Here is a 27,251-nt window from a genome sequence, read left to right as displayed (position 1 = left end):
ATGCTAAAGCTGAAACTCCAGTACTTTGGCCACCTCATGCGAAGAGCTGACTCATTGGAAAAGACTCTGATGCCGGGAGAGATTGGGGGCAGGAGAAGGGGACGACAGAGGATGGGATGGCTGGATGGCATCACGGACTCGATGGACGTGAGTCTGAGTGAACTCCGGGAGTTGGTGATGGACAGGGAGGCCTGGCGTGCTGCGATTCATGGGGTCGCAAAGAGTCGGACACAACTGAGCGACTGAACTGAACGGAAATCCTCTCACACACCTCATTCATCTTTGACTCTTCCTTCCTCCTTGCCCTAATAAACAACAAGCAGTAACTATGTCCTGTCAATTTCTACTGTGAAATCTCATCTGCCACTTCCTCCCCTTACAAGTGCACTGCTCTGGACACCAACTGGTCACAGAGCAGCCCTCTGTCAACACAATCTACCCTCACACACAGCTTTCAAATATATGTTCCAACCATGTTTCCCACCAGCCGCCTTTTCACATCTCATACTTCATCTAAATAAAAACAGAAGTTGATTTCCTGCCCATGCTTGGATCAGCCCCATTTCCTCACTGTAGCTTTCACTGCAACCTACTACTGGAATGCCCTCTCCCAATTCATCCTGCTAAACCTAACTCCAAATTCTACTTATTATTTTAAGACAAGTTCAAAGACACTTGCTTCCTGATTATTCCAGGAGTGTGCCAATCATGAATTCATATTTTGGTCCTAGGTTACTGATATGCACGTGCTTTATTTCCCCTATAAATTGTTAAGTCCAGAGTTTCAATCCTCAATGCACATTTATGCAGCTTTCCCAAAAGATACGTGTCTAGACCCCACCCTAAAACCTCCTAAAATAAGGCCCCAGATGTGTACACTTAGAAGTATGAACCACAAATAATTTCGAGGCATAGCATAGCTGAAAAATTACTACTACAAATGAAAGAGGTCTCAAAACGTGCAAGTCCCATGGTACCTGATATATACAGTAGGGATTCAAATACTTGCTGAATTCATTCATTTAGCTTTGTTACAAACATTAAAAAAACGGAAGGAAAAAAAAAATCCTTGGTTCAAGCTCTCAAAATAGTATTTACTGGGAAAGAGAAAGAACAAACAGTTCTTCATAATGTTGTTTTTCACAAACAGTGCTGGCTGTTTAAGGAGAAGACACCCAACCTAGCTTGGGACTTTGGGGTGGGAGAGTTTCAGGCACAGAAAACAGCATATGCTAAGGCACTATGCTAAGACACAAAGGCAAGAGGCACATTTCAGGACTAATAGGTTGTGAAGCTGACAAACAGAGTACAAAGTACACAGAGAGTTTAGTGCTGAAACTGCAGAGGCAGGCCAGATGCTAGATCACGCAAGGTTCTCATAGGCCAAGTTAACAGGCATGAATTTTCGTGGTGAAAGTGAAAGGTGCTCGGTCGTATCTGACCCTTTGCTATACAGTCCACGGAATTCTCCAGGCGAGAATACTGGAGTGGATAGCCTTTCCCTTCTCCAGGGGATCCTCCCGAACTAGCGATCAAACCCAGATCTCCCTCATTTGCAGGTGGATTCTTTACCAACTGAGCCACAACGGAAGCCAAAGAATACTGGAGTGGGTAGCCTATCCTATCTCCAGAGGATCTCCCAACCCAGGAATTGAACCAGGGTCTCCTGCCTTGCAGGCAGATTCTTTACCAACTGAGCTATCAGGGAAGCCCTAATTTTCATTGTGAATAAATCAATTACCTTTCCATATCAGGCATTACACTGCCATTTTTTAGTACATACAAAAAGAAACATGGAAATCAACATTAATACTGCCTGTTAAGGTGTATGAGCAACTTCAAATCAATACAGTAACACTGGAAAAGGAGATATACTTTAAGCTTATTCTCTAGCAAAGGTGATGGGTCTTCTACAGAGTTATCTTGGCCTCTTCGAAACAATGGCATTAAGGCCTGTCATCTGGACACATACACAGCCATTACATAAAAGGAATCTGATACAGAAATCAAACTACTGCAGAGAATCCCAAATCCAGTTTGCTTGACTGATACCAGGGTGGTTGTATCCCTAGGAAGTGATAATACCTTGCTGCTTCTAATTGTTTTGATGAATTCTGGGATAGATACACAGGGGAAGCAGTGTTTGAGTAGGCTGACTGGTAAAATGGGCTTCCCCTGTGACTCAGTGGTAAAGAATCTGCCTGCAAAGCAGGAGATTCCCGTTTGATCCCTGGGTCAGGAAGATCCCCAGGGGTATGGCATGACAACCCACTCCAGTATCTGTGCCTGGAGAATCCCATGGACAAAGGAGCCCGGCAGGCTACAGTCTATAGGGTCTCACAGAGTTGGACCCAACCGAGTGACTAAGCATGCACACACACACACACAGGTAAAATAACCTATTCCAATAATCCACCACTAGGAGCAGTTCAAAGAGGCAAAACCAAAGCCTATCATATCATTTAATCACCAGTCCCAGCAACGTCCAAGTCTGGCTTGCTGACTCTCATAAATACATACCATCCCCCCTGCTGGACACTTTGGTTGATAGACTATTTTCTGTCCGACTCTCTTCTTCAGCTTTTTCCATTTGCTCAGTTTTGGATTCCTCTTTCCTCTCAAACTGTGGTGCTTCCTGAGGTTGGTCTGAAGGAGAACCTGGTCTAGCAGATGAAGAGGAGGTCTGGGGTGTTTCCTCACTAGCTTCTGCAATAGGAAGCAATCTTAAATTAACAACTTAGGAAACTTAGTTTGATTAAAAATAAAGGGCAAAATGAGCCTTACCAACTCCTATTCTGTCTGTCTTCTCTGCCTCCTTCTTATTTGTCTTATCGGGTTCTTTGGCTTCTTCATTATGGCTGCCCTCAGAGTCGGAGCACTCCTCCCCTTCTTCTACAGGTCGGAAGTCCATCTCTTGCTCTTCTGGAATAGGCTCTTTCTGTACTTTCTGTAGGGAGAAAATAAAGCCAAAGATGAACAGCATATTTGGATTTGGAAAAAGGTCAGTACCTGTGATAATATTTAAAACAAATTTCTTACCTTCAGAGAGAGGAATGCACCAGATGAGTCAAATGTACCCATTTCCTCCTCAGCATCCTCCAAGCACCACTCAGGCAAGCTATCCCTGTCATCATCTATGCTTCCACTGCCGGAGCGCACCCTTCGGTAACCCCGTTCATCATCCCGATCTCGAAAATCAAACTCAAACCTTCGCCGACGTTCCATGTGTTCCCGCCAGCCTGCAGAACGAGGGCCATCTGGGATGAGGAGGAGGACACAAACCTTAGAGAAGTTTTATGACAGTATTTGAAAGAGAAAACCATGGACAGGAAACAAAGGAGAAAATTACAACTGACAGCTAATGCAAATGGATCAACCTATAAAGAGAAAAGTAGGAAATGAAGCAAACAAAACAAAGCTTAAAGTTCACTATTATATTCTATGTACCCTCAGTAAGTGACAACAGTAGCTATCTTCATAAACTACTATCACAACATACTCTAAGGCTTTTAAAGATAAACTTAGAGGAAACCACTTTTAAAGGACAGTTCTTCAAAGTATCTACTTTTAATAAGCTCTAGAACTGAATGTCTGACTGAAATGTTGATCAGTCATTCATGCGGCCCACTCCTAGCCTAGACTTAGGCACTGGATATCCTTCCATCCTGAGTCCATGCATGCTCCCCCTTTGCTAAGTCTTAAATAATTTTCTTTCTTCTGATGAAAAGATCGTTCTTTATGGATAAGATCAGCCCCCTTGATAATATAACAATATCCACGACATGATGCTATTATGTCAATTCTTAATACCAGGCTCATCATGTCCACCCACTAGCCTCAGGATCCCACTGGTAATTCTGATTCCTCCCCACTTCCCAAAACAGTCATGAAATTACAGCACTGACATGTCATATCTGGCCCACTATCCCAATTACATAGTTTATGTAACAAAACCTCTGCCAGGAGAAGTAACCTGCATAACAAAGGAACTGGAATCCAATCCTGCATCCTCTACTGCTCTTTCCAGAGTTAACAGGCTTTCTTTCCTTTCCCTTTTCTCTCATCTCTTGACTCTCTCTCGGGAGCTTTAATTTCCGTGGAATACCCCCAGGGACATTCCTAAATCCACCCTTGCATATTACTTAGAGCGTCTACTTTCCAGCAGAAAGCAACTGCCCAAGAAGAACAGGTCTAAGTAAAAACGAGCAAACAGAAAACAGGTGCGGGGGCCCGCTTGTTAATGCTGACAAATCTGAATCTAAGAGAGTCTTAAAAAGAGATGCAAGTTTTATCCTATTACGATTTTATATCCTTGACTGCTTTCTCCGAGGGAGATACGCAAAAAAAAAAAGGAGGTCAAAGTTAAATGTTACTGTACTCTTGAGGCCCAATTTGCTAAAACCTATGATCTAAAAATCAAACTGAAAACCAAAGGGCAAAATGTTAAAATATCAAATACAGGCAGCATCTTATAAGACTCTTAATGTGAAAGTGTGAAAGTGTTACTCACTCAGGCATGTCTAACTCTTTGTGACCCCACGGACTGTGGCCCACCAGGTCCCTCTACTAGAGTGGGTTGCCATTTCCTTCTCCAGGGGATTTTCTGCAACCAGGGATTGAACCCAGGTCTTCTGCACTGCAGGCAGATTCTTTTTTTACTGTCTGAGCCACCAGGGAAGTCCCATAAGTCACTTACAAAAAGGGAAGAAAACTTTATTCTCCCACTTCCCACACTTTACTTACAACAACAAAACACAATTTATTGCCTCCTATGAAAATGAAGGAGTTTTATAACCAGATTGTCTAAATGTAACTAGAGCCATTATCCCAAAGAAGTATTCATGATCAAAAGCTGAATTCCAGAGCCCGCTGTCTGCTGCTCTTGTTTCTAAGTATGCACTGTGATAGGAATCTATCCTTCTAGGCATGTGGCTCATGTTTCCCTCTAAGTTTCCTAAGCTCACCTCCCAGAGTGGGTGCTCTGCTGTCCTTAATGCTCCCAATTCCATACGTTCCCAGCTGTGAGATGTACTTTAATAAAACTACACCCTATAATTGCTTTGTTGTCTTAAATAGTTAATAAAATTTTATTCATGAAACTAAATGTAGCAGATAAGGCACATCTATAGCTTATTAAGACTGACCACTGCTCTACAGACCTTAAATCTGAACTAAATTATGATACTATTTTCTTAAATCAAAATCACTGTATTTAAGGTTTTAATCAAATCTAATAAAAGATTAATTAAAATATTAAGATAGTAACTAATAACAAGTGATATAATCAGACTTGCTTTTAATATGCTGGGTTAAAAAAGTAGATTTTTTTAATGCATATTTATACTGTTCAGCCCCCATATATCTTTATGTCACACAAACTGTCTTTTTAAAATAAATAGTAATCCATTCTTTTAATAAAGAACTGGAAAATTACCACGTTGATGACAAAACTGATGTGAAAGTCAAATTTCACTGGAAAGAAAGATTTACAAAAGATAGGAGACAAAAAAAAGAGGCAATATATATCCAAAATCTAAGCTCTTGGGTGAGGTGGTAAGTGGCAGAACATAACACTGATGTTTTACTTTTAACTCACTTTAATAGAATGAACATTAGACGTTCGGGCTCAGAAACACTGTTCATCTTCCAAAACATTCGCCTTGTTTGTTTTTGATCAGCTGGAATTTTCGTCTCACTCAGCCCAGATCCCGTCCATTCTTTCACTGAATGTTTGTTGGGAACATAGTCTACAAGCCCCTCTGCTTACAGGCAAGCTCAGCACAAAATCCCATAATGCCCTGAAGAGAACTCTAAGATCTGGTTGCCCAGGACACAGACTGATAAGAACTGCCTAGATAATTGTGATGCAAACAATGCCCACTAATGACAGAAATCTCTCCCAAGAGGCAGCCAGTGAGGAGCTGAGGTAAAAGGATTATGACTCTATCCAATGATTAATTTCACTAAGTTTCCACCTATCCACAACTCCATAAACGACCCTAAAGACCAGTTCTAATGTTTACTCAGGCCAATGATTTGTTAATCAACTTCTTTTAAGTAAATGAAAACAGTTTACATTATTATCAGTTCAGTTCAGTCACTCAGTTGTGTCCGACTCTGAGACCCCATGGACTGCACCAACTCCTGGAGCTTACTCAGACTCACATCCATCGAGTCGGTGATGCCATCTAACCCATCTCATCCTCTGTCGTCCCCTTCTCCTCCTGCCTTCAATCTTTTCCAGGATTACGTTATTATATCTTCCTCTATTAAAGTAAGCTTCCTTGGCATACAGTCAGTACACAAAATAATGTTATGCATGTGAAATTCAAAAGACATGTACACACACTTTGTATGCTTCAGTTCTGCATGACCCAAGATTCAAACTGCAGGGGCATCTGACGATCATGAGGCATGGAATCAGCACTTGGGTAGGGAACGAACTTTGACACAAAGCACCAGTGTCTTCAATTACCAGCATATCTAATGTCAGGAAGAACAGTTTGAAGCCTTCTTAAGAGTCAAACAGAAGAACTTACAAAACCACTAATCATGACTATTCTTCTCTCCTTTTTCTAAAGTTAGAGGGACAAAAGGATAAACTTATGCTTTTGCTTCTGACCTAGGTTTAAAGTTTATTCTTCAAACAAGAAATCACATTTTCAGAACAAAAAAAGAATAAATCCTTTCTTATGCAGAGAAAAAAAAACTCACTTCAGGGAGAGCACGTATTCCTAAGTAAGCATAAAATTACCACATTAAAAAGCATGCTGAAAAAAGATTCAGAGACTTAGATAAACCAAATGAAATCCTCTTTCATTTTCAGAGTTAAGGGCAGGTGCGTTCCATTAAACCACACTGCCCCAGAAAAAAAAAAAGTGACTTTTTCTAATCAACTGAACAGGTGTGGGGAATTTTTATGTTAAATGCTTTATGTGGTAACAAGACTGTGACAACATAAACGTGTCTTTTTTACTGGTTTAGGTTTTCTACTTTATTCTTAAGAATTCCTGCAAAATCCCTGTTTCCTTGGGTCCCCGCGTGCTTCTGCTCAACAGGGTTCTCACCAGGGCTGTGGGGCCGCCACCTTTCTCCATCCCTTCTCGATCCAGCTAGTCGCCAGCCTCCATCTTCATCTTCTCCATTCTGTTCCTCTCTGAAAATGCGCCAATTTTCACTCTCTGATCGTATAAATTCATGCTTTCTTCCCACTGACACTGGTCCGCCTTCCTCGAAATTTGGTCTCCCTGTAAAGAAATTGAGTAACTGTAAGCCTCAGCCAGCAAGGATTTTAAAAACAGACTTAACTGCTCGAATCAAGCTTTTCTGCAAATATGCCCCTCTCAATGTTCAGGCAGTAGAAATAAAATATATATGGATATATGAGTATATTATTAGACACATTTCTTAAAGCTGAATGTTCAAAGACTGAGCAATTATTTTTCCAAACACAACTAATGTGCTTTTTTTAAAGTCATGCAGTGAAAAGTAAATCAACTGTCCCCTACACAAGATTCCTCAGAGTAAAACTACCATCAATAGCTTCTTATAAAGCCTTTCAAAAATTGACCATGGTTATACTTACGCATAGCCTACGCTGGTGGCTCAGAGGTTAAAGCGTCTGCCTGCAATGCAGGAGACCCGGGTTCAGTCCCTGGGTCGGGGAAGATCCCCTGGAGAAGGAAATGGCAACCCACTCCAGTATTCTCGCCTGAAGAATCCCATGGAGGGAGGAGCCTGGTAGGCTACAGTCCACAGGGTCGCAAAGAGTCGGACACGACTGAACTACTTCACTTCACTTCATAGTTACGCATGTATATATGGATTCCTCATTCACATTCCCACACTACCCTCAGACTATTACATGGACTGCTTTGTACCCTTCCTATTTCTACCTGGCAATCCTTCCTTACCAGTATATCCTTTTCTTCCCTAAGTCGTACAATACTTTTAACTATCTGATTTAGTAAATCAACGTATTTAATATCAACTTCTATCAGTGATTCTGTCAACCTCTCTTTTACTCCAAACAGATTCTAAACTCAGAAATAGGAAGTATAAGCTACAACTTGTCATTTATTCTGGCACCCAGGACATTATAGGCATACAACAAATTGTTTTTGAACAAAATTCAAAGCTAAGTTATGTCTAACTGGATACAACTCAAGAGTTACTTTAACAGTGAAAGAGAGACTGTTATACCTAGAGAACTAAATTGGTACTTTCAAAAGACAAAAGAAACCTAAACCATATAAATTTGTTAGTCACTGTAACTATTCCACACGTGCTAACATATGTAATTCATAACAACCTATAGAAAATTTCACATTAAAATATGTGGTTGAAAATCTAAAACATACACTGGAATCCTCAGTTTATAAAAGTTACATATTCTTTCAGTGATAATCTCAAGTATTTTCAATAAATCGTATTAAAGTGAAAAAAATTGTATATTTGAAAATGAGGAAATTCTGCTCATCCTCTTATATTCCATTTCACATGTATTAAAGAGTCCTTATCCTGTTTACCCAAACAGTTATTAGGTTGTTATCAAGTACTGGGTTGACCAAAAAGTTTGTTTGGGTTGTTCTATTACATGACAAAATATCTTGGAATGGGAGGGGTACAATTATTTGCTGGGAAAAATCTTATTACTGGCCAAAAAAGTTCATCTGGGTTGTTCTATTACACAATAAAATATCTTGGAATGGGGGGGTACAATTATTTGCTGGGCAAAATCTTATTACTATAGGCAGCCTCCAAGACAATTTCTCAACAATCCCTGTCTTCTGATCTTTGTGTAATTACCTCATCTTAAGTGTGGGCCAGACTTACTGACTTGATCCTAACACACAGAATCCAGTAAACCTGATTGAGATGTCACTTCTGATACTGAGCTAAGAACTTCCATCCTGGATGCTCTCTCTCAGGGAATCCAGCAGTCCTGCCGTGAGGCAGCCATGTGAGAAGCCCACGCTGAGGCTTGCCAACAGCCTCGTGAGAGGGTGTGGAAGTGGATCCAACCGCAGTCGAGCCCTGAAATGACTGAAGCTGCACAGAAGACCCAGGCCAGACCTAAGCTAAGAGACGGAGCCGAGCTGCTGCCTCCTGGCCCACAGAGACTGAGAGAATAAATGCTTGCTGTTTTCAGCCACCAAGTTGTGAAGTAACTTGTTACACGGCCACAGTTAACAAAAACACTCGGTTAACCGATTTAATCTTTGTAACAATCCTCAGTATTAGAAATTATTTTTCCAATTTTACAGCTGAGAATATTGAGGATCAAAAAGATAACCCGTGGGAACGGTCCAAAATCACATACCACTGTTTAAATGACGTAACTACAATTCTCATGTTAATCTTCATTTATTTGACTCATTTAACAAATATTTATTGCACACCAAGTACCAAGTTTTATGAGTTCAACTATAGGTACATTCCACACCTTCCCTTGGGTTAGAAAGGTTAGATGTTCCAAGCTCTCCTGCTAAGAATAAGAAGGGACGAGACATTTTACAAAGCCCACATCTCCCACATCTATTATATGACTTGATGAAAAATACAGCTGTACACACAGAAGAAAAATTTAGAACAAAGAAATCCCTAATGTGTATAAACTGGTAAGCAATAGGAAATAACTTTTAACACATGTAATCTTTCAGTCGCAAGTAATACGTGCCAGGCACAGTGGGAATACAAATACCTGCTGGACAAGCTGATTGAAACACTCATTTCCATCTACTTTTACACTAAGGCTCTGAGAAGTAATGAAGGCAGCAAAATAAGCGCCGCACCCCTCTACCCCGCAAAGAACACCCACTAATGACTATGCCAAAGCCTTTGACTGTGTGGATTACAATAACTGCGGAAAATTCTGAAAGAGATGGGAATACCAGACCACCTGACCTGCCTCTTGAGAAACCTGTACGCAGGTCAGGAACAACAGTTAAAACTGGACATGGAACAAAAGACTGTTTCCAAATAGGAAAAAGAGTACGTTAAGGCTGTATATTGTCACCCTGCTTATTTAACTTATATGCAGAGTACATCATGAGAAACGCTGGGCTGGAGGAAGCACAAGCTGGAATCAAGATTGCCAGGAGAAATATCAATAACCTCAGATATGCAGATGACACCACCCTTATGGCAGAAAGTGAAGAAGAACTAAAGAGCCTCTTGATGAAAGTGAAGAGGAAGAGTGAAAAGAGTTGGCTTAAAGCTCAACGTTCAGAAAACTAAGATCATGGTATCTGGTCCCATCACTTCATGGCAAACAGATGGGGAAACAGTGGAAACAGTGTCAGACTTCATTTTTCTGGGCTCCAAGATCACTGAAGATGGTGACTACAGCCATGAAATTAAAAGACGCTTACTCCTTGGAAGGCAAGTTATGACCAACCTAGATAGCATATTAAAAAGCAGAGACATTACTTTGGCAACAAAGGTCCGTCTAGTCAAGGCTATGGTTTTTCCAATGGTCATATATGGATGTGAGAGTTGGGACTATAAACAAAGCTGAGCACAGAAGAATTAATGCTTTTGAACTGTGGTGTTGGAGAAGACTCTTCAGAGTCCCTTGGACTGCAAGGAGATCCAATCAGTCCAACCTAAAGGAGATCAGTCCTGGGTGTTCATTGGAAAGACTGATGTTGAAGCTGAAACTGCAATATTTTGGCCACATGATGCGAAGAGCTGACTCATTTGAAAAGACCCTGATGCTGGGAAAGATTGAGGGCAGGAGGAGAAGGGGATGATGGAGAATGAGATGGTTGGATGGCATCACTGACACAATGGACATGGGTTTGGGTGGAGTTCGGGAGTTGGTGATGGACAGGGAAGCCTGGCATGCTGCGGTTCATGGGGTTGCAAAGAGTCGTACACGACTGAGCGACTGAACTGAACTGACGGCAAAATGCTTAACCAATCAAAAACTGGTCATTATAATTTCTTCTAACAGATGGTAAGTTGCAAAAAAAATTTAAAGATACTAAAAATAAAAATACCAATTCCTCTATCTTAGAAATAAGACTGTATGCACTTACAGCCATAACATTTTTAAAACATAGTTTCAATCAGTATACCCACTATTTCAAAACCTACTTTTCATTTAAACAGCAACTATTTCTCTGTGATCATGTATCTTTGTTGTTCAGTTGCTAGGTCATGCCCAACTTAATATGAATGGATATATACTAGGTTTACCGTGCTGCTGTTGCAAAACTGCCAGGTAATTCCCCACTGGACACTTACTTCATAACTAATTTATTGAGAACTAGATAACTTAGGAAGAGATATCTGTGTGGTATGTGTTTTGCTTTTCTGAACCGCTTCTTCTGAAAAAAACTTCAAAGAGTAAAATTACTAGGTCAAATGACAGATTTCATACAGTGACATACCTTTCTCTCCTTCTCAAAAGAAGGTGTAGGTAAAACCACCAGATCACTTAAGATGATCAAAGCTAAGTGCTGCTACCTCTGTGAAGCTTTTCTACGTTAATGGTTGTAACACAGTACACTAATGTGGCTTAAATATGAGTTTCCAAATCAAAGATTTTTCCTATTATCTGCTGTTTTCAGCTGCCTGAATTTACATAAACACTAGCCCATTACAGTGAGGGGGTACCTCATTGTGGTTTTGATTTGAATTTCTCTAATAATTAGAGACATTTAGCATCCTTCCATGTCCTACTGGCCATTTCTATTTCTTCTTTGGAGAATGTCTATTTAGATCACTTAGGTTGTCTAGTTTTTGTTGCTGATTGTGTGAGCTGTTTGTATATTCTGGAAATTAAGTCCTTGTCACACTGTTTGCAAATATTTTCTCTCATTCTGTACTGCGTCTGGCTTCTTTCACTGAACATTACAGGAAATTCACCCACATCATCACAGAGAACAGAAGGTTGTTCTTTTGCACTGTGATATGGGATTTCATTGTATGAATAATATATTACAATATATTCAGTTCAGTTCAGTTGCTCCGTTGTGTCCGACTCTCTGCAACCCCATGAATCGCAGCATGCCAGGCCTCCCTGTCTATCACCAACTCCCGGAGTTCATTCAGACTCACGTCCATCGAGTCAGTGATGCCATCCAGCCATCTCATCCTCTGTCGGCCCCTTCTCCTCCTGCCCCCAATCCCTCCTGGCATCAGAGTCTTTTCCAGTAAGTCACCTCTTCGCATGAGGTAGCCAAAGTACTGGAGTTTCAGCTTCAGCATCATATTATCACAATATATTACTCTACTACTGATTTTGGTTGTTTCTATTTTTTTGCTATTATAAACTGTGCTGTGACAAACATTCTTAAATATGAAATTTGGTAAGCATATGTTTGCATTTCTGTTGGTCTTCACCTAGGAGTGAAACTGCTGGCCGTAAGGTATATTCAACTTAGTGCTAAGTACTACTGAGTATTTTCCCAAAGAAATAGTACTACTTTATCATTTTTTGTTTGTTTGTTTACTCAAACCTCTGGCACATTAAGATGAGGGCTTTCTCCAGGGACAAATATTGATATTAAAAACACAGGATTAAAATAAAGAAGAGACTTAAGACACAACACTTACCCTCCTGGTCTACTGCCCAGGGATACACATATAAACAAATGAGTTGACAGCTTACACACTGACAAAATGTATTGAAATATCTCATACGATCTTCATAGTTACCACAAGGGTTGAATCAAACTTTATCACTCCCATTATTCCTGTGAGGAAAGGGACACCCCTAGGGGGATCTCTCACTGTCACACAGCTGTACTGTGTTGTGCTTAGCCACTCAGTCGCGTCTGACTCTTTGAGACCCCATGGACTGTAGCCCACCAGGCTCCTCTGTCCATGGGATTCTTCAGGCAAGAATACTAAAGTGGGCTGCCATGACCTCCTCCAGGGGAATCTTCCCAACCCAGGGATGGAACCCAGGTCTCCCCCATTGCAGGTGGATTCGTTATCGTCTGAGCTACCAGAGAACCCCATCAACCAGCTGAGTAGTGACTAAAGCAGAAAGAGAACATAGATGTTCAAACTCCTAATCCAGGGTTTACTCACAAATTAAACCCATCAGAAGCAGCCAGAAATGCTGCAAAAACTAAAGCAGAAAGAGGAAGTTCTAGGATCTAAGTGTAAAGTACTCTTAAAAAAAAAAAATAGACATCATGCACAGAAAAGCTTGGGGCTACAGACTGCCAAGATTCCTAAAGGGAACTAAATTTGTTAATCTTCCAGCAGACAAATGATGTCAAAATGTATACCCCTAAAGCAATGTTAAGATCAACTAATATATTAACAATATAACAATTTTACTTGAAATAAGTATCTTGAGGGGAAAAATGACTTTAAGTACCATCTAATAAAATACACATTTCCAAAACTACCCCATATGCAAAGAATTGCTCTAAAACATGAAAATAAATCCTTTACAACCTAAATCATTACAGCAGATTTATAGTTTTGTAAATCTGGGTGGGAAGTGGAGGGGTTCCAAAGAGAACGTCAACTCTATAATGAGTTTAAATACATACATATTTGTGTATTACTGATACAATTAAATGATAAAGTTGTTCATGGGCAACTCAAAAGACAGTATCTACCAAAGTTCCTTTAAGGTCTAAAAATTACAGGGCTCCACAGTGACCAGGGCTAAAATGAACGAGGGACACCCACACGGCCTTTCTCAGCACTTAAGTCTTTCTCCTTCTGTAACATCTGCAATATGACAAAGCTAAGTGACCAAATGTTTCAGCTGACTTTTTAAAAAATCTTAACGGATTAACTTGTAAACAAGATGATTAAAAGTAAACATAATTAAATAACTTAAAAATTGATGCCTGAACCAAATATTCCTAACCAGAGCCAACAAGAGAGTTTGGGGGTAGTGAATCCTTAATACTGGAAGTGCACAGCCTTTTTTTCAGGGAAAAGGGTCTAATGTTTCTGCCAGAGTCTCAAAGGTATCTATGACCCCTAAAACGTAAAGAAATACAGTGGCATTCAATATGGCAAACATGATAGTTTTATGAGCAAACTGTACTACCTGTAAAAACTGTAATATTTTATATTCACTCATCTTCAGGATATATAGAAAGTGCTAAAGTACAATGCACTACATATATAAATACTTTCCCCAATCGCAGTAGACACTTGGTTGGTACTGCCTTAATGTATTAAGTCTAAACAGGACTCTTCTAAAAATAATATAAAATTAAAATGCAATATTGGTTTTAGTCTGGTCTAATTGAGTAGACTTCCTAAGGAGAAAGAGCAGTAAAAGGGCACCTGTGTGCATGTTTGACTTGCAGCCAGAAATGATGTTTATGGAAAACTTCAGATGGAGCAAAAGGGCACTCAGCCAACAAAATCTACAGCTGTGAGACTTGGAACTTACAAGTGCCCAAACTCCAAAAGCAAAGTGGAATTATGGGACAGACTTTGAAGCTTGTTTATGTGCAAATTTTTCTAACAAGTAACTCTGTATTCTTCTATTCAGATACAGATTCTTTGATTAACACTAAAAATATTTCCTAATACCAAAAAAACAGTGAAAGGGAATCCCATCCAGGTACTGATATTTTCTTTCCCCCCTCAATTGTAAACAAAGCTCAGGGTAACGAGGATGGAGGAGTTTAAAGTCTATATCCAGACATTTGCAATTTTTCTCCCATCCTAACCCCTGAAGGAAAAGACTGATGCTGGGAGGGATTGGGAGCAGGAGGAATAGGGGACGACAGATGAGATGGCTGGATGGCATCACCGACTTGATGGACGAGAGTTTGAGTGAACTCCAGGAGATGGTGACGGACAGGGAGGCCTGGCGTGCTGCGATTCATGGGTTCGCAAAGAGTCGGACACAACTGAGCGACTGAAGTGAACTGAACTGAACCCCTGAGGAGGGTCATCATCTGCTCCAGTGGTTAACACGATCCTGTAAACACAGCAGCTCCCAGTTGGAAGAGAGAGACTGGAGGGGCTGCAGTATATGAGACTCTGTAAAAGACCTCATGTGGTCTGAATATGCCCCACAGTCCTATAACCCTTGAGCTCAGTCATCTGCTAGTATATACCCAGACGCTGCCTGAAATCTCTGGGGAAGATGATCAGCAGTGGGCGTCAATGCAGAACTGGAAAGAGACCAGGCCTCTTCTAAAGCAAGTGAAGTACACTATGGAAGAAAGAGCACTGGGGACCATGGCTAAAGTTTTAAACTTGTGAGATGACGCAGGTACACAGGCAAGACATTGCACTCCAACCAAAGATTTTGTTGCTTGCAGGTTCAATGTGGTACAAATATGGATTATATACTGGAATGGTTTAGCCAGAAAGCAAAGGAAACATTTTAGGGATACAGAATTGAATTTATTTAATAAAGAATAATGTACCTGATTTTGGTATCTATCTTAATCATTATAATTTGCAGGGAAAAAAATTCAGTCATAGATACCTAGCACTTATGTTCCTTTATAGAATGTTTTAGCGCCATCTCCAATTTAAATCATTAGTTCTGTTTCAATAGGAGGGCCCACTTACTTTAGGGTGAAGTTGGTCTAACATCAGTATCAATATTAGTTTCAACTCAGCTAACCTCATTTCGGTGCTATTAAATTCAAACACCAATGAATTTAACTGCTATAAGGGGAGCGCTAAACCCCTGAGGAAGCACTCCTGAACAGGTCTACAACTTCCATTCAGTTAGCAACTAAGAATCACTGTTTACAGACCACAGCCGACTTTCAAAGTGCAAAATGCAGAAACCAGAATACTTCTTCATTTGAGATGTTTCTTTCTTGACAATCATCTTGTAAATCATTTGTCTCAATATATTACGGAAAGAAGCTTCTAATTTTGGTAAAATCTTTATTATTTTGCTTATTATAACATCTATTCAAGATACATGGCAGATGCACTTTCAGTACCTCTTTCTTTATGAAAGGCAGACTTGCACTGTATTAGCTCTGGTTTCCCTCTGCCACCCCAAGCAGTTACCTGGCAATTGACAGAAAGCATAATTCCTACCAGAACATACAGAGAAGGTGCATCACATCACAAGTCTCTCCTTGATGCTTTTACCTTCTCTAGTTCTGAAGGTCAAAGTTTCCAGTGCTGTGTCTGAACTTGTGCTGAAATGCTTGGCATTAATAAAACAAAGACGGAATTAATATATTTTTTTAATTGTGGTTGCGGGAAGGAAGAGGAATCTACAAAGGCGGATTTCACCTTCTAAGTAGCATTATATTGGTCTACATTAATAATTTCCCCAGCAGGCTATCCATGACTTCACTTTGAACAATCGCAGCCTTTGTACCTCAGATCCCCTTACATGTGACATTTGATCAAAGTTTTAAAATGAGCAGCTAACGGAGGTAGAGAAAAGTGTTGCTCAGAAAGGCATTATACAAAGCCATCCCACAGCTCATTTGGAGGTTGCTGGATGCTGGATCACAGACATTTCCCAGCTAAACATTATATTTAGACATTAAGTTAAATTTTCTGTATACTGAACACTGTATTTATTGCATGTCATCATACTTTTTCTTAAGTCATGCTTCAATGATCACTGAAGCATGACTTAAGAAACTTTTTCAGTTCTTTTACACCAGTGTGTTTTTAAAGATAAATGCAAGGAACCAACAATTAAATGTATTCTTATTCAAGCTCTCTGTACAGCCATAAAAAAATTAAAAAGTCTGCCTCCTTACCCCTCCCCAAAAGATTTCAGGTAACGGAATTAACCTATATTACTAGTTCCAGAATTAATGGTAGTCATTCTGATGAGATGGGATATGAAAAGAATACTAATAAAATAAATTCATTAACTTATACCTAAAAGTCCTTATCCAAGGAAATGTTCTCCAAAGAAATGGAGGAAAAAAAGATTAGTAAAGGAAACATCTCACACTTCAACATGCTATATAAGGAAAGACGGCTGAAAGGAAATCTTGCAGGGAATTTTATCCCTTTGAACTTTTAAATAAACTCTTAAGTAAGATTATGCAAACTTACTAAAGCCCGGTCCTGATTAGAGGGAAAAAATGCACCCCTTCTCCAAGTCAGTTCTGGAGGCTTTCTCCAGAGTTGTATTGAGTAAAGAAAGACCTCCTAACAAACCAGCATTCTTTTCCACATGATCAGAGCTAATTGGCCCCCCTGCAGACTAAGTGACCAATCACATCAGCTTCAGCTGAAACCAGCCCCCACGACATTATAAACAGAGGAATGTGAACTGTAAACCCAGTCCAAGAAGAGGAACCTACAAACTGGACTTGTAGATTAAAATTACCTTATCAAAAAGACAGACTGAAAGTTTCCTCAAGACCTGCCTCTGTATATAGGCTGACCCAGCAAAAGAACTGGTGAGTACCTGTGATAATATTCAATCCTCTTTCTTTCCTTAAGGGAAACAGAGAAAAAAACTGACAAATAGGGACAGAACTAGATATTGCCAATAGTTTTAAAACAAAGACATTACCTATAAGGTCATACATTCCTTATTCTTTTTCCTTAAATTTTAGAAACAAAGTAACAGTCTTACTGAAAGCATAATTGAAAATTTTCTTGTTTTACTAAATGTGTACTAATTCTGCGTTATAATACAGAAATGAGAAAAGAAAAATCCTAGAAAAAAATTCAGTGGCTTTCAAAAAAAAAAAAATCTTTTTCTTCTGGACAGGATTAAAGAAACCAAAAATAAGCATTAAAAAAAAAAAAGAGACAAAAAAAAATTTGTTTTTATCTTTTTAACCCATAGGAAAAATAATGAGTGTCCTAATTTCTTTTTAAGCATGAAATTATTGCTGAAATTATGTACTTTTACAAATAAGAAAATATAAAAGAATATCCGAGCTTATATAACAGAATTAGAACTCACACTGTTTGTCCCAATTATGGGAGGGCAGGAGAGATGATTAGGACTCTCTCTACAGTCTTAAAAGTGTTTCCACCAGAAGTGAGCAAATATATGGTAATACTTTAATCATGTAACAACTGTAGTTACTTATATCTAACTGTTTAATATGAGCTGCACTACTACATTACAACACGACAATAAAGACATAATTTTGAGTGCTACAACCTAATGAGTAGAATGAGTTCATTATTTTGATGACCAATGAAGCAGCCAAAATATCATTTTTATAAAGTACAATTTTTTTCCATCAAATGATTTATATGTGGGCAAATATATTTTGGCCCACACAGAGAAATAGAAGCAAACCATACTGAGCTTCTATTCTACGTTCTACTGGGAACAGTTTACAAGAATTACATAAATACAGACCAAGACAAAAACATTCAAAAAGCACTTGTGTGCCTGTAGGGATATAAAAATTACCTTGAAATACAACAGCATAATGTCTGTCCATCAAACACTTTTAAATTTGATGGAAAGAAAATCTACACATATTAGGCAACAATAATTTAATGCTTTAAAAGTCACACGAGCAGATGAAAATCATATAGAAAACAATCATACAAGAAACCTGTAAGAGTTGAGGGAAATGGTAGTAAGTTTACAAACTTAGGATTTTAAAGGGGCATGTTATTTAATTCCCTCTTTTCTTTCTCTCTTTAATATAAGGAAACCTGGCCAAGGGGATTGGCTGGCTTGCCCAAACTGACACAGCTATGTAACCAACAGAGCCAGAACCCTGTCAGCTACATTTCCCACCCTGTCTTCGTTATGCTAAACCACACTGACTACAAAGAACGGAATTATTCAGGGTAATCTGTTAAGTGGGGATCAAAATCTTTCTTCTCTCAACTACTTTACTTTCCAACACCATCTAAACAAGATCTAGGACGGTTTTATATATAAAAAGGATAATGCTCCACTGTTTTGATATTAGCCTCTGTTCACAGGCTTTTCTTCGTATTTAGTTATTCAGTTGCAAGAGGAAAAAAAAATTGAAAAAACCTAGAATAAGAGTGCCACAAAATCTGTAAGGAAGAAGTTACAATCCTGAAAAAAGGCCCAAATTAGAACAATCAATTTTATTAGCTATAGTAAGTATACAAAGGCTATCTCTTCAGGTAATGAATTTTATAACTTAATGAAGCAGGCTGAAATCAAGAAGAATCACGGACTTTTCCCTCACAAATTACTGTGACACAATAAACAGTCAGTGATTCCGTAAGTGGAACAGCACTAGTGTGCAGGTCCACAATGGGCATTCGCCAAAATAGGCAGAAACAATAAAGGTCAGAGTCACGGACAATGCGCAGCTACAGAGCGGCTCATCAGCTTGGTGCAGGCAGCCAGGTACCACTCATGGCCACATCCTTCAAGTGTCAGAATGTCAGGATGTCCTTTCTTTCATACAATCACAAGGAAAGCAGTGATTTTTAACATTATCATCTCATCTGGTAACATACAAATTTGGCAATGTTTTGTAAGAACTCTTTTCTCCACATTTTAACTCTACTGTTCTGCAGAATCCAAGATTAGACTGTAATAATTCTGATTTTACTAATCTTCAAACCATGCAAGATGTCTTCCTTAACTGAAAATATATATCTTGTCTATAAATCACAGGTCTTAGCCTAAGCATTTTTGAAGAACACTCAGTAGGGTTCTTGGACAAACTAGTCAAATGGAAGACTGTATTATTCACAAAGGCTAATAACTAGGTCAAAATGTCTATTTTCAAGGCAATATAGCACTGACTCTGGTCTGGTCTACGGACTGAGCAGAAATTCACTACCACTTACTACTTTTATGATCTTAGGAAATGTACTGTGCCTCAGCTTCATTACCTATAAAATGTCATTAATAATGGTACTTATTAGTATGAAAGTTAAGAAACATTGGGCTTCCCAGGTGACTCAGTGGTAAAGAATCTGCCTGCCAATGCAGGAGACGTAAGAGACACTGGTTTGATCTCTGGGTCAGGAAGATCCCCTGGAGGAGGAAATGGTAACCCACTCCAGTATTTTTGCCTAAAGAATCCCACTGACAGAGGAGCCTGGCGGGCAACAGTCCATGGGGTCACCAAGTGTCAGACATGACCAAGCACACATGCAGGCATAAGAAACAGTATTAATACCAATAAAACAAGAAACACCCCGAGAAGTTACTCTGGTACTCTGTGAAGCTACTGGCTTCACATGAGTCAATACAGGTGAAGTGTTTGGTATGATTCCGGGCACATAATCAACAATCTATATTAGCTAATCCAACTAATTGTTATTGACATAAAAATCATGCATAAAGCTAACAATGGTTTAGAATGGATACTTGAGACATTTCTGGGGACCGGAAGAACATCTACTAAAGGTGCTAAAAATCAGGTTGTCAAAGACTGTCTTGTGAATGCAGTACCAATTATCTTGAGAAGACTTGTATCTTGCCAAACTCTCTAAATTAGGCAGCTTCTTGGAATTTTTAAAAACAAAACAAAACAAAAAGCCAACCGTAAAGTCAGCCAGACTTGGAAAATAATTCATATGGCCTGTGAAAATTTTGACCCTCAGTGATCTCACCTGAAAAATGGGATAGGAATATCTATCTTGCTGAGATTCCAAAGAATTAGAGACAATGTAATATGAAATATTTATGAATATTTTGTTATTATTATTATAATTTACAAAAGGGTAGAGATCAGGTCTTCTAAAACATCAAAAAATCTAATAAAATGAGTCATTAAATAGTGTGCCAAGAAAAAAAAATAAACACTAAATAAAATGATAATGAAAACTTGTTAGGATAATAAATTATAAGACATTAAGGCCCTAAGATTTTTAAAATTTATAATATGAAACTGAAATGACCATCTAATCTAAATAAATTTAACAGTCCACCCAGTGTTCCATCAGCAACTCAAATCTAAAGAAAATATAAGAGAATGTCTCTAATATCAGCAATAAATATTAAATCAGCCTTAGGACAAAAGGGAAAGTATCTACCCAGCTGCTAAGGTCCAATTCCGACATGGGAAGGCAGTCTCCAAAACCCCAAAGTTCCTAAACAGAGGAGCATCCAGCAAACTCAAGCAATAGCCTGGCTCCACACGCCTCCAGTTACCTTCTTAAATATCACAGTCATTCAAAAGGGAGGAAGGTGATACGCAACCCTTCCAAGGGCATCTACTTCTGAAGGAAGAAGCCTCAAAAAAGAGAGTCACATATAAGCCCCAAGTACTGGACTGAGGCAGAGAAGAAAGGAGCACTCAAGGGAAGCAAAGTCGTATCTCCTGTCCTGTTCCTGGCTGCCTCTGCCTAAGTCCTCTGCACCTCTGTCGTATGCAAGGATGGTCACATGGAAAGCACATGTTAGATTTCTATGCACCACACGAGAAAACATAAACACAGCTGAAAACTGACTACAGCTAAAAGCTAGTTTTACGAATATGTTTTAAAAACTGCCATTTGATGCTTTAATGATTATTTTAGTTCACTGAACTTGAAGCTTTTTCTACTGGTTCATTTACTTCCAAAATTAATATTACCTTGGAATCTCCACCTGGAGTTTTTTATTTTGGGTAGAGAGAAAATTATTTACTATCTAGTCAGAATCTAGAATATTCAAAAGGGTGGCAATCCACCAACCACAGAAGGAAAGCCTCCATGAAAAAGGCCACAAAGTAACAAAAACAAACAAAATCTAATTACAAAACTTTCAATAGGCTAATTATAAAGCATACAATAGAACTACAGATCTCTAAAAGCTTAATCTTATCCTAGCACTAAGTTTGGCTTCAAAACATTTTTAGTCAGCTAAACACTATACTTCTGAATGATTTCTATTTTAAAAAGCAACAGATATTTAACATTCCTTTTCATTATTCAGTTATAAGCTATTAATTAATTATGAAAAGTTATTTACACATAATGTTTAGTCAAATCAATACATACTTGAAGCCTGGATTTGTGCAAGCAAAATACAAAAGTGTCAAAAAAGACATGAATGGTAACCCCAGCCCTCAGAAATTTTTTAAAATGACAAACAATACTTTTAACAGTCCTTGAAGGAACCAGTAAGAGATATCTCAAGGCAATCCATGATTAGCTATCAAACAAATGACTGAGTAAATGCTCCCTTATGTGAAAACAGAAAGAGCTATCAGACTGGGAAAGCCTGCCTGGGAGTCGAGGAAGCATTCCAAAAAAAAAATTATAAAACTAAGTCTCAAAATTTAAATAATATTAACTATGAAACAGTTCAGGGTTTACTAATGCACTCTCGATTTCAGAGCATTACAGCCTGAGATGGATGGCAGTCACTGCAAAGTTATTGCTCCTCTCCTGACTCAGAGACACCGGAGGATGGTCACCAAGGATGGTCACAGCACGCTTCAAATGGATGGCGCCCACACAGGCCTTGCCTATCTTCGAGACGCCTGGGGAACCCTAATGGACATGCGCTGGCGCTGGATGATGCTGGTCTTCTCCGCCTCTTTTGTTATCCACTGGCTTGTCTTTGCAGTGCTCTGGTATGTTCTCGCTGAGATGAACGGTGACCTGGGACTAGATCATGACGCCCCACCTGAAAACCACACTATCTGCGTCAAGTACATCACCAGTTTCACAGCAGCATTCTCTTTCTCCCTGGAGACACAGCTCACAATTGGTTACGGCACCATGTTCCCCAGTGGTGACTGTCCAAGTGCAATCGCCCTCCTTGCCATACAAATGCTCCTAGGCCTCATGCTAGAGGCTTTTATCACAGGTAATTGTTTTTGTTCTTTAAAAAAGCATAGGTACGTTTTGGAATGGGTATAGTCAGTTATAAGTAATCATATTCCAGAATAATTATTTGCATTATTGACAAGTAATGCCTGAGACTAGAAAAGAGTCTTGGGTCAAACAACTGGAGAAATTTTTTAAAATTTGACTATATTTAAATTTTACCTAACTTAAGAAAAAAGGGATCATTATAACAGAAGCCAAAAACATATGAACAAAAAAATCTAAAAGGAATTTTTCAAAGGAGCTAAATATTTTCTTGAATAAGTGAATAAATATGTTCAATGCATATTATGACAGTCATTTTACCTAACAGAGGAATTTGATTTTTTTTTTTTTTGGTTAACCTTTACTGGGCTAGAATTTTCTCCTGAATTCATCTTTTCAACATTTACTCAATACTAGTGAGCCCAGAGAATACCACAGTCAGTACTGCATGATAAAGAACAAGAATACACATCCTTAGAAAGAAGAAAAGAAAAAATACATATATATATTTGGTTTCCTTTTTATGTATTTTATTTTAATGCATTTAAAGCATAATTTTGATAAGAGGTACATAGACCTCACCAGCCTGCCAACATCTGAGGCACAGTAGTAGTTAAGAAACCCTGATCTACAGTTGGGGGTGGGGGTGGGGGGGGGTAGGGAGGAGGATGCACTTGAAGCATACACTCAAATCACCTGAGAACCAGAGCCTTTTTAAAAGAAAAAAGGCTTTGTATAAATTTCAAAGTTAAACGTTTTTCAATGGACCACTTGTTCTACTGGTCCCTTCCCTACCCCAAATCATTCTAATATGAATCTAATCTCTATTTCAACTAGAAGTAATCTGGTGGCAACTAAATTGCATTTATTTTCTGTTACCTTTTTTTTTAAAGCAGGGGTAGGAATATAGGCAATGACCACTCTCTGACCTCGTAACAAACTTAAAGTTTTACATTTCTACGTGACAAATGAATCTTCCTTATCCATTTTGAAATCAGTTTTAAAATAAGAATATATGTACTGTTTTGAAAAACTCTTCAGGCTAATGAGAAATTATCGGTAAGCTGAATTCCTGAATTATTTGGCAGGCACGACACTAAGAAATGTATAACAATTTGCTAGATCCTTGTCATTCAGAAAAGGTAATGACATTTCTAGTGTTCGTTCTAAAAAGAAATTCAATGGTTTCTAATTTAGGTGCCTTTGTGGCGAAGATTGCCCGGCCTAAAAATCGAGCTTTCTCAATTCGCTTTACTGACTTAGCAGTAGTAGCTCACATAGATGGCAAACCTAATCTCATTTTCCAAGTGGCCAACACTCGACCTAGCCCTCTAACCAATGTTCGGGTCTCAGCTGTACTCTATCAGGAGCAAGAAAACGGCAAACTCTACCAGACCAGCGTGGACTTTCACCTTGATGGCATCAGTTCTGACGAGTGTCCATTCTTTATCTTTCCACTCACCTACTACCACTCTATTACGCCATCAAGTCCTCTGGCTGCTCTGCTCCAGCATGAAAATCCTCCCCACTTTGAATTAGTTGTATTCCTTTCAGCAATGCAGGAAGGTACTGGAGAAACGTGTCAGAGGAGGACATCCTACCTGCCCTCCGAGATCATGTTACATCACTGTTTTGCATCTCTGTTGGCCCGAGGCTCCAAAGGTGAGTATCAAATCAAGATGGAGAATTTTGACAAGACTATTCCTGAATTTCAAACTCCTCTGGTCTCCAAGAGCCCAAACAGGACTGACCTGGATATCCACATCAACGGACAAAGCATTGACAATTTTCAGATCTCTGAAACAGGACTGATAGAGTAAGAAGTATCTATTTCAGCACCCTATTTTCTTATGTATTAAATACACTCAGCCAATTATGCAGCTATTTTTCCTTCATCGTATCTCATGTTTTCTTTTTCCAATGCTGATTACATCTTTCTGAGTACATCATGGTGATCAAGCCTCCACCCATTAAAAAAATGGCTGAGCTAACAATACATGTTGTGGAAATATAACATTATATAAAGTTTCTCTCTGTGGTTATCTGCTGAAATCAATGCACGTGAAGGTAACAAATTATGTATAACAACAGAAATGCTGCTGGTGAGTTTGTATGAATGTGGTATGATACCAGTAATGAAGGTAAAAGGGACACACTCTACACAGCTGAACTCTAGGTAAATCAGTCATAAATTTTTCATTTTCATCTGCCAGTTGGAGCAACAGTCTAGTTTCAAACCTAGCTCCCTGGGTAGAATGATGATTTCATAATATTTAGTGAACATCCTTTTAAAACTGCTAATTTTTTTAAGACAACAAAGATCATACCTTCGGTTCCTTATAAAACCAAACTGGGGTAAGTATTACCCCCTTAATTTTTAACAGCTAAGAACAAATATTCACAAGAAAACAGCAAAAAACAGATTTAACCATTAACTATAAAATCATTTGGGCATGACACTCAAACACACTCACATATTCATATATTTGTGGCAGAAAGTGATCAGAGCAAGTAAAATAAGCACTAACCTGATGGAAACTGCAGGGTGGTATCAGGCAAAGAGATGCAAAATTTTGTCCATTTTAAAGCTATTGTGCACATTAATCTGACAGTGATTTAAAAATTACAACTATTCACCTGAATGACTTCCGACCAAAGTAAAAACTTTACCTTTCTACTTAGGATCCATTCAATGGTATAAAAACCTCATAGATGCAAACATATTTATGTTTTTGTAGATAAAAAGGTTTACATATAATTTAACTCAGGGAAAAAACCTCCACTAGAAAAAGCAAAAAATAATTAGGCAATGAAGCATTTTCAAACCCAAATTCCTGTTTCAAACTTCAAATAGTTTTTTCTATAAACACAAAATGAGTGTTTATTCACCAGTAGGAGGTTGGACTAGATGAACTCTATTATTTCTTTCCAAATCTAATACTCCATGAAAATTATGCTTTCTCTGCTATTTTAATTTTACATGTGCAAGGATGAACCCTTTCCCTTACCTCTGGTTTAACTTAAGACTATCTTTGTATCCTTGTCATTTCCATTGAAAAAAAAAAAAAAAGCAAACTGTCCTCAACCAAAACAAGACCCAAAAATGTCACCCTATCAGATTTCAAACACATTTGTTGCTACTCTTCTGAAATCTCCCTTATCCAGTCCTATGCGGGCAAAGGGAAAGAGGCAAGCAGTTGTGAAAAGCAGGGCACAGCAGCAAGTCACGTTTTCCTATTCTTTGACTGAAAGGAGAAAAAAATAAAGAACTCTGAAGTGGTCTAAGACTGATAATAGCAAGGTATATCAAGGACACAGAAACTTAATAGATAACTTTTGCGGTTTAAAAACCTTAGGCATTCTTAAATACTAGCTAGAACAACAGTTTATCTTCCAACCCAAGACTGCTGTAACACAGATAAGACAGGATTTCTTATTTCTATAATAAAGTAACAAAATTCACCTAACCTGTGAAAATAAAGTAGTATTGAAGATTTACAAGTTATGTTTTCTCCTAAGAGCCTCACATCACTTACACAGGTCACACAGAGAGGATGCCCAAAGTGGCATAACTAGGAAGTGGACAGGCCTGTCTGGGCTCTCAGTCTCAATACAGATGCAGGACCTTCTCCATTCAAGCCAAAGGAATCTCCTACCATACTATTTATACATAAACTTTGCATCTGAAAATTAGATATGACTTTCCCTAGACACATACGCACTAGCCCCCCAAAAAACTCTGTTGGTATACTAAGGCTATTTAATGACAGCTAAAAAATGCAATCAAATACTTTTGTCTAGGAGATTGAAAGCTTCTGAGAGAATGATTCTTTCACTTCAAAGAATCACATCTTCTGTGTTAAGGGGATTAAGTTTTCTGCAAAGGCCCCATTATCGTTTCAGGTGAATGGAGTGCAAACTGAAAGAGGGGAAATTTACTAGAAAGTGGGACCAGCAGCTCTAACTCTTGGCTCTATTGCTCACTTACCTGAGCCACCTGGGAAATCAGTGAGAGTATCTCAGATACATGATCCAGGAGACCACAATGTCTCGGATACATGACCCAGGAGACCACAATGTCTTGGATACATGATCCAGGAGACCACAATGTCTCGGACACATGGTCCAGGAGACCACAATGAAATGATGTTAAAAATGCTTGTGGAAACCAATACAGATAGCGTAACAGTCCCAATAAACTGAAGGCAAGAAGATACCAAAACCCACAAAGCCCACTTTACACGTGCGTGGTTGCTGTGTTAGTTGCTCGGCTGCATCCTACTCTTTTGACCCCATGGACTGTAGCCCACCAGGCTCCTCTGTCAATGGAATTCTCAAGGCCAGAACAGTGGAATGGGTAAGCCATTTCCTTCAACAGGGGACATTCCCGACCCAGGGATCAAGCTTGGGTATCCTGCATTGCAGGTGGATTTTTTACTATCTGAGCCACCAGGGGAGCACCTTATATATGTACAAGCCCTTATCACCAACTGCTAGCAACAACCTAACAGCCAAAACGTGCTATGCCTGCTTCAAAGTATTTCAAAATGCACTGAGTCGAACCTTTCTGTACCACCTGGATTTGACTTTAATGA

The 27,251-nt window shown here is 38.9% G+C and overlaps 2 protein-coding genes across 3 annotated transcripts in view; one reads left to right on the top strand and one right to left on the bottom strand.

Annotated features, from left to right (window-relative positions):
* The window catches only part of GIGYF2 (GRB10 interacting GYF protein 2), a 131,896-nt gene that overhangs the window by 48,277 nt on the left and 56,368 nt on the right, over nucleotides 1-27,251 (bottom strand). Inside the window, exons 10-13 of one of the 2 annotated variants that reach the window (XM_052636571.1) lie at nucleotides 7,068-7,247; nucleotides 3,040-3,257; nucleotides 2,785-2,947; nucleotides 2,521-2,706 (exon numbers count right to left, since the gene is read on the bottom strand). In XM_052636571.1, coding sequence (XP_052492531.1) covers nucleotides 2,521-2,706; nucleotides 2,785-2,947; nucleotides 3,040-3,257; nucleotides 7,068-7,247 — 747 coding nt within the window. The remainder of the gene's footprint in view (nucleotides 1-2,520; nucleotides 2,707-2,784; nucleotides 2,948-3,039; nucleotides 3,258-7,067; nucleotides 7,248-27,251) is intronic. The other variant, XM_052636572.1, reaches the window with a different exon arrangement.
* KCNJ13 (potassium inwardly rectifying channel subfamily J member 13) lies at nucleotides 22,192-24,476 on the top strand. The gene is made up of 2 exons (XM_052636573.1): nucleotides 22,192-22,651; nucleotides 23,854-24,476. The coding sequence occupies exons 1-2, from the start codon at nucleotides 22,192-22,194 to the stop codon at nucleotides 24,474-24,476; spliced, it is 1,083 nt and encodes a 360-aa protein (XP_052492533.1).

The sequence above is a fragment of the Budorcas taxicolor genome, chromosome 3, assembly GCF_023091745.1.
Source record: "Budorcas taxicolor isolate Tak-1 chromosome 3, Takin1.1, whole genome shotgun sequence".
NCBI lineage: Eukaryota > Metazoa > Chordata > Mammalia > Artiodactyla > Bovidae > Budorcas > Budorcas taxicolor.
This window is presented reverse-complemented; position numbering and strand designations above follow the sequence as displayed.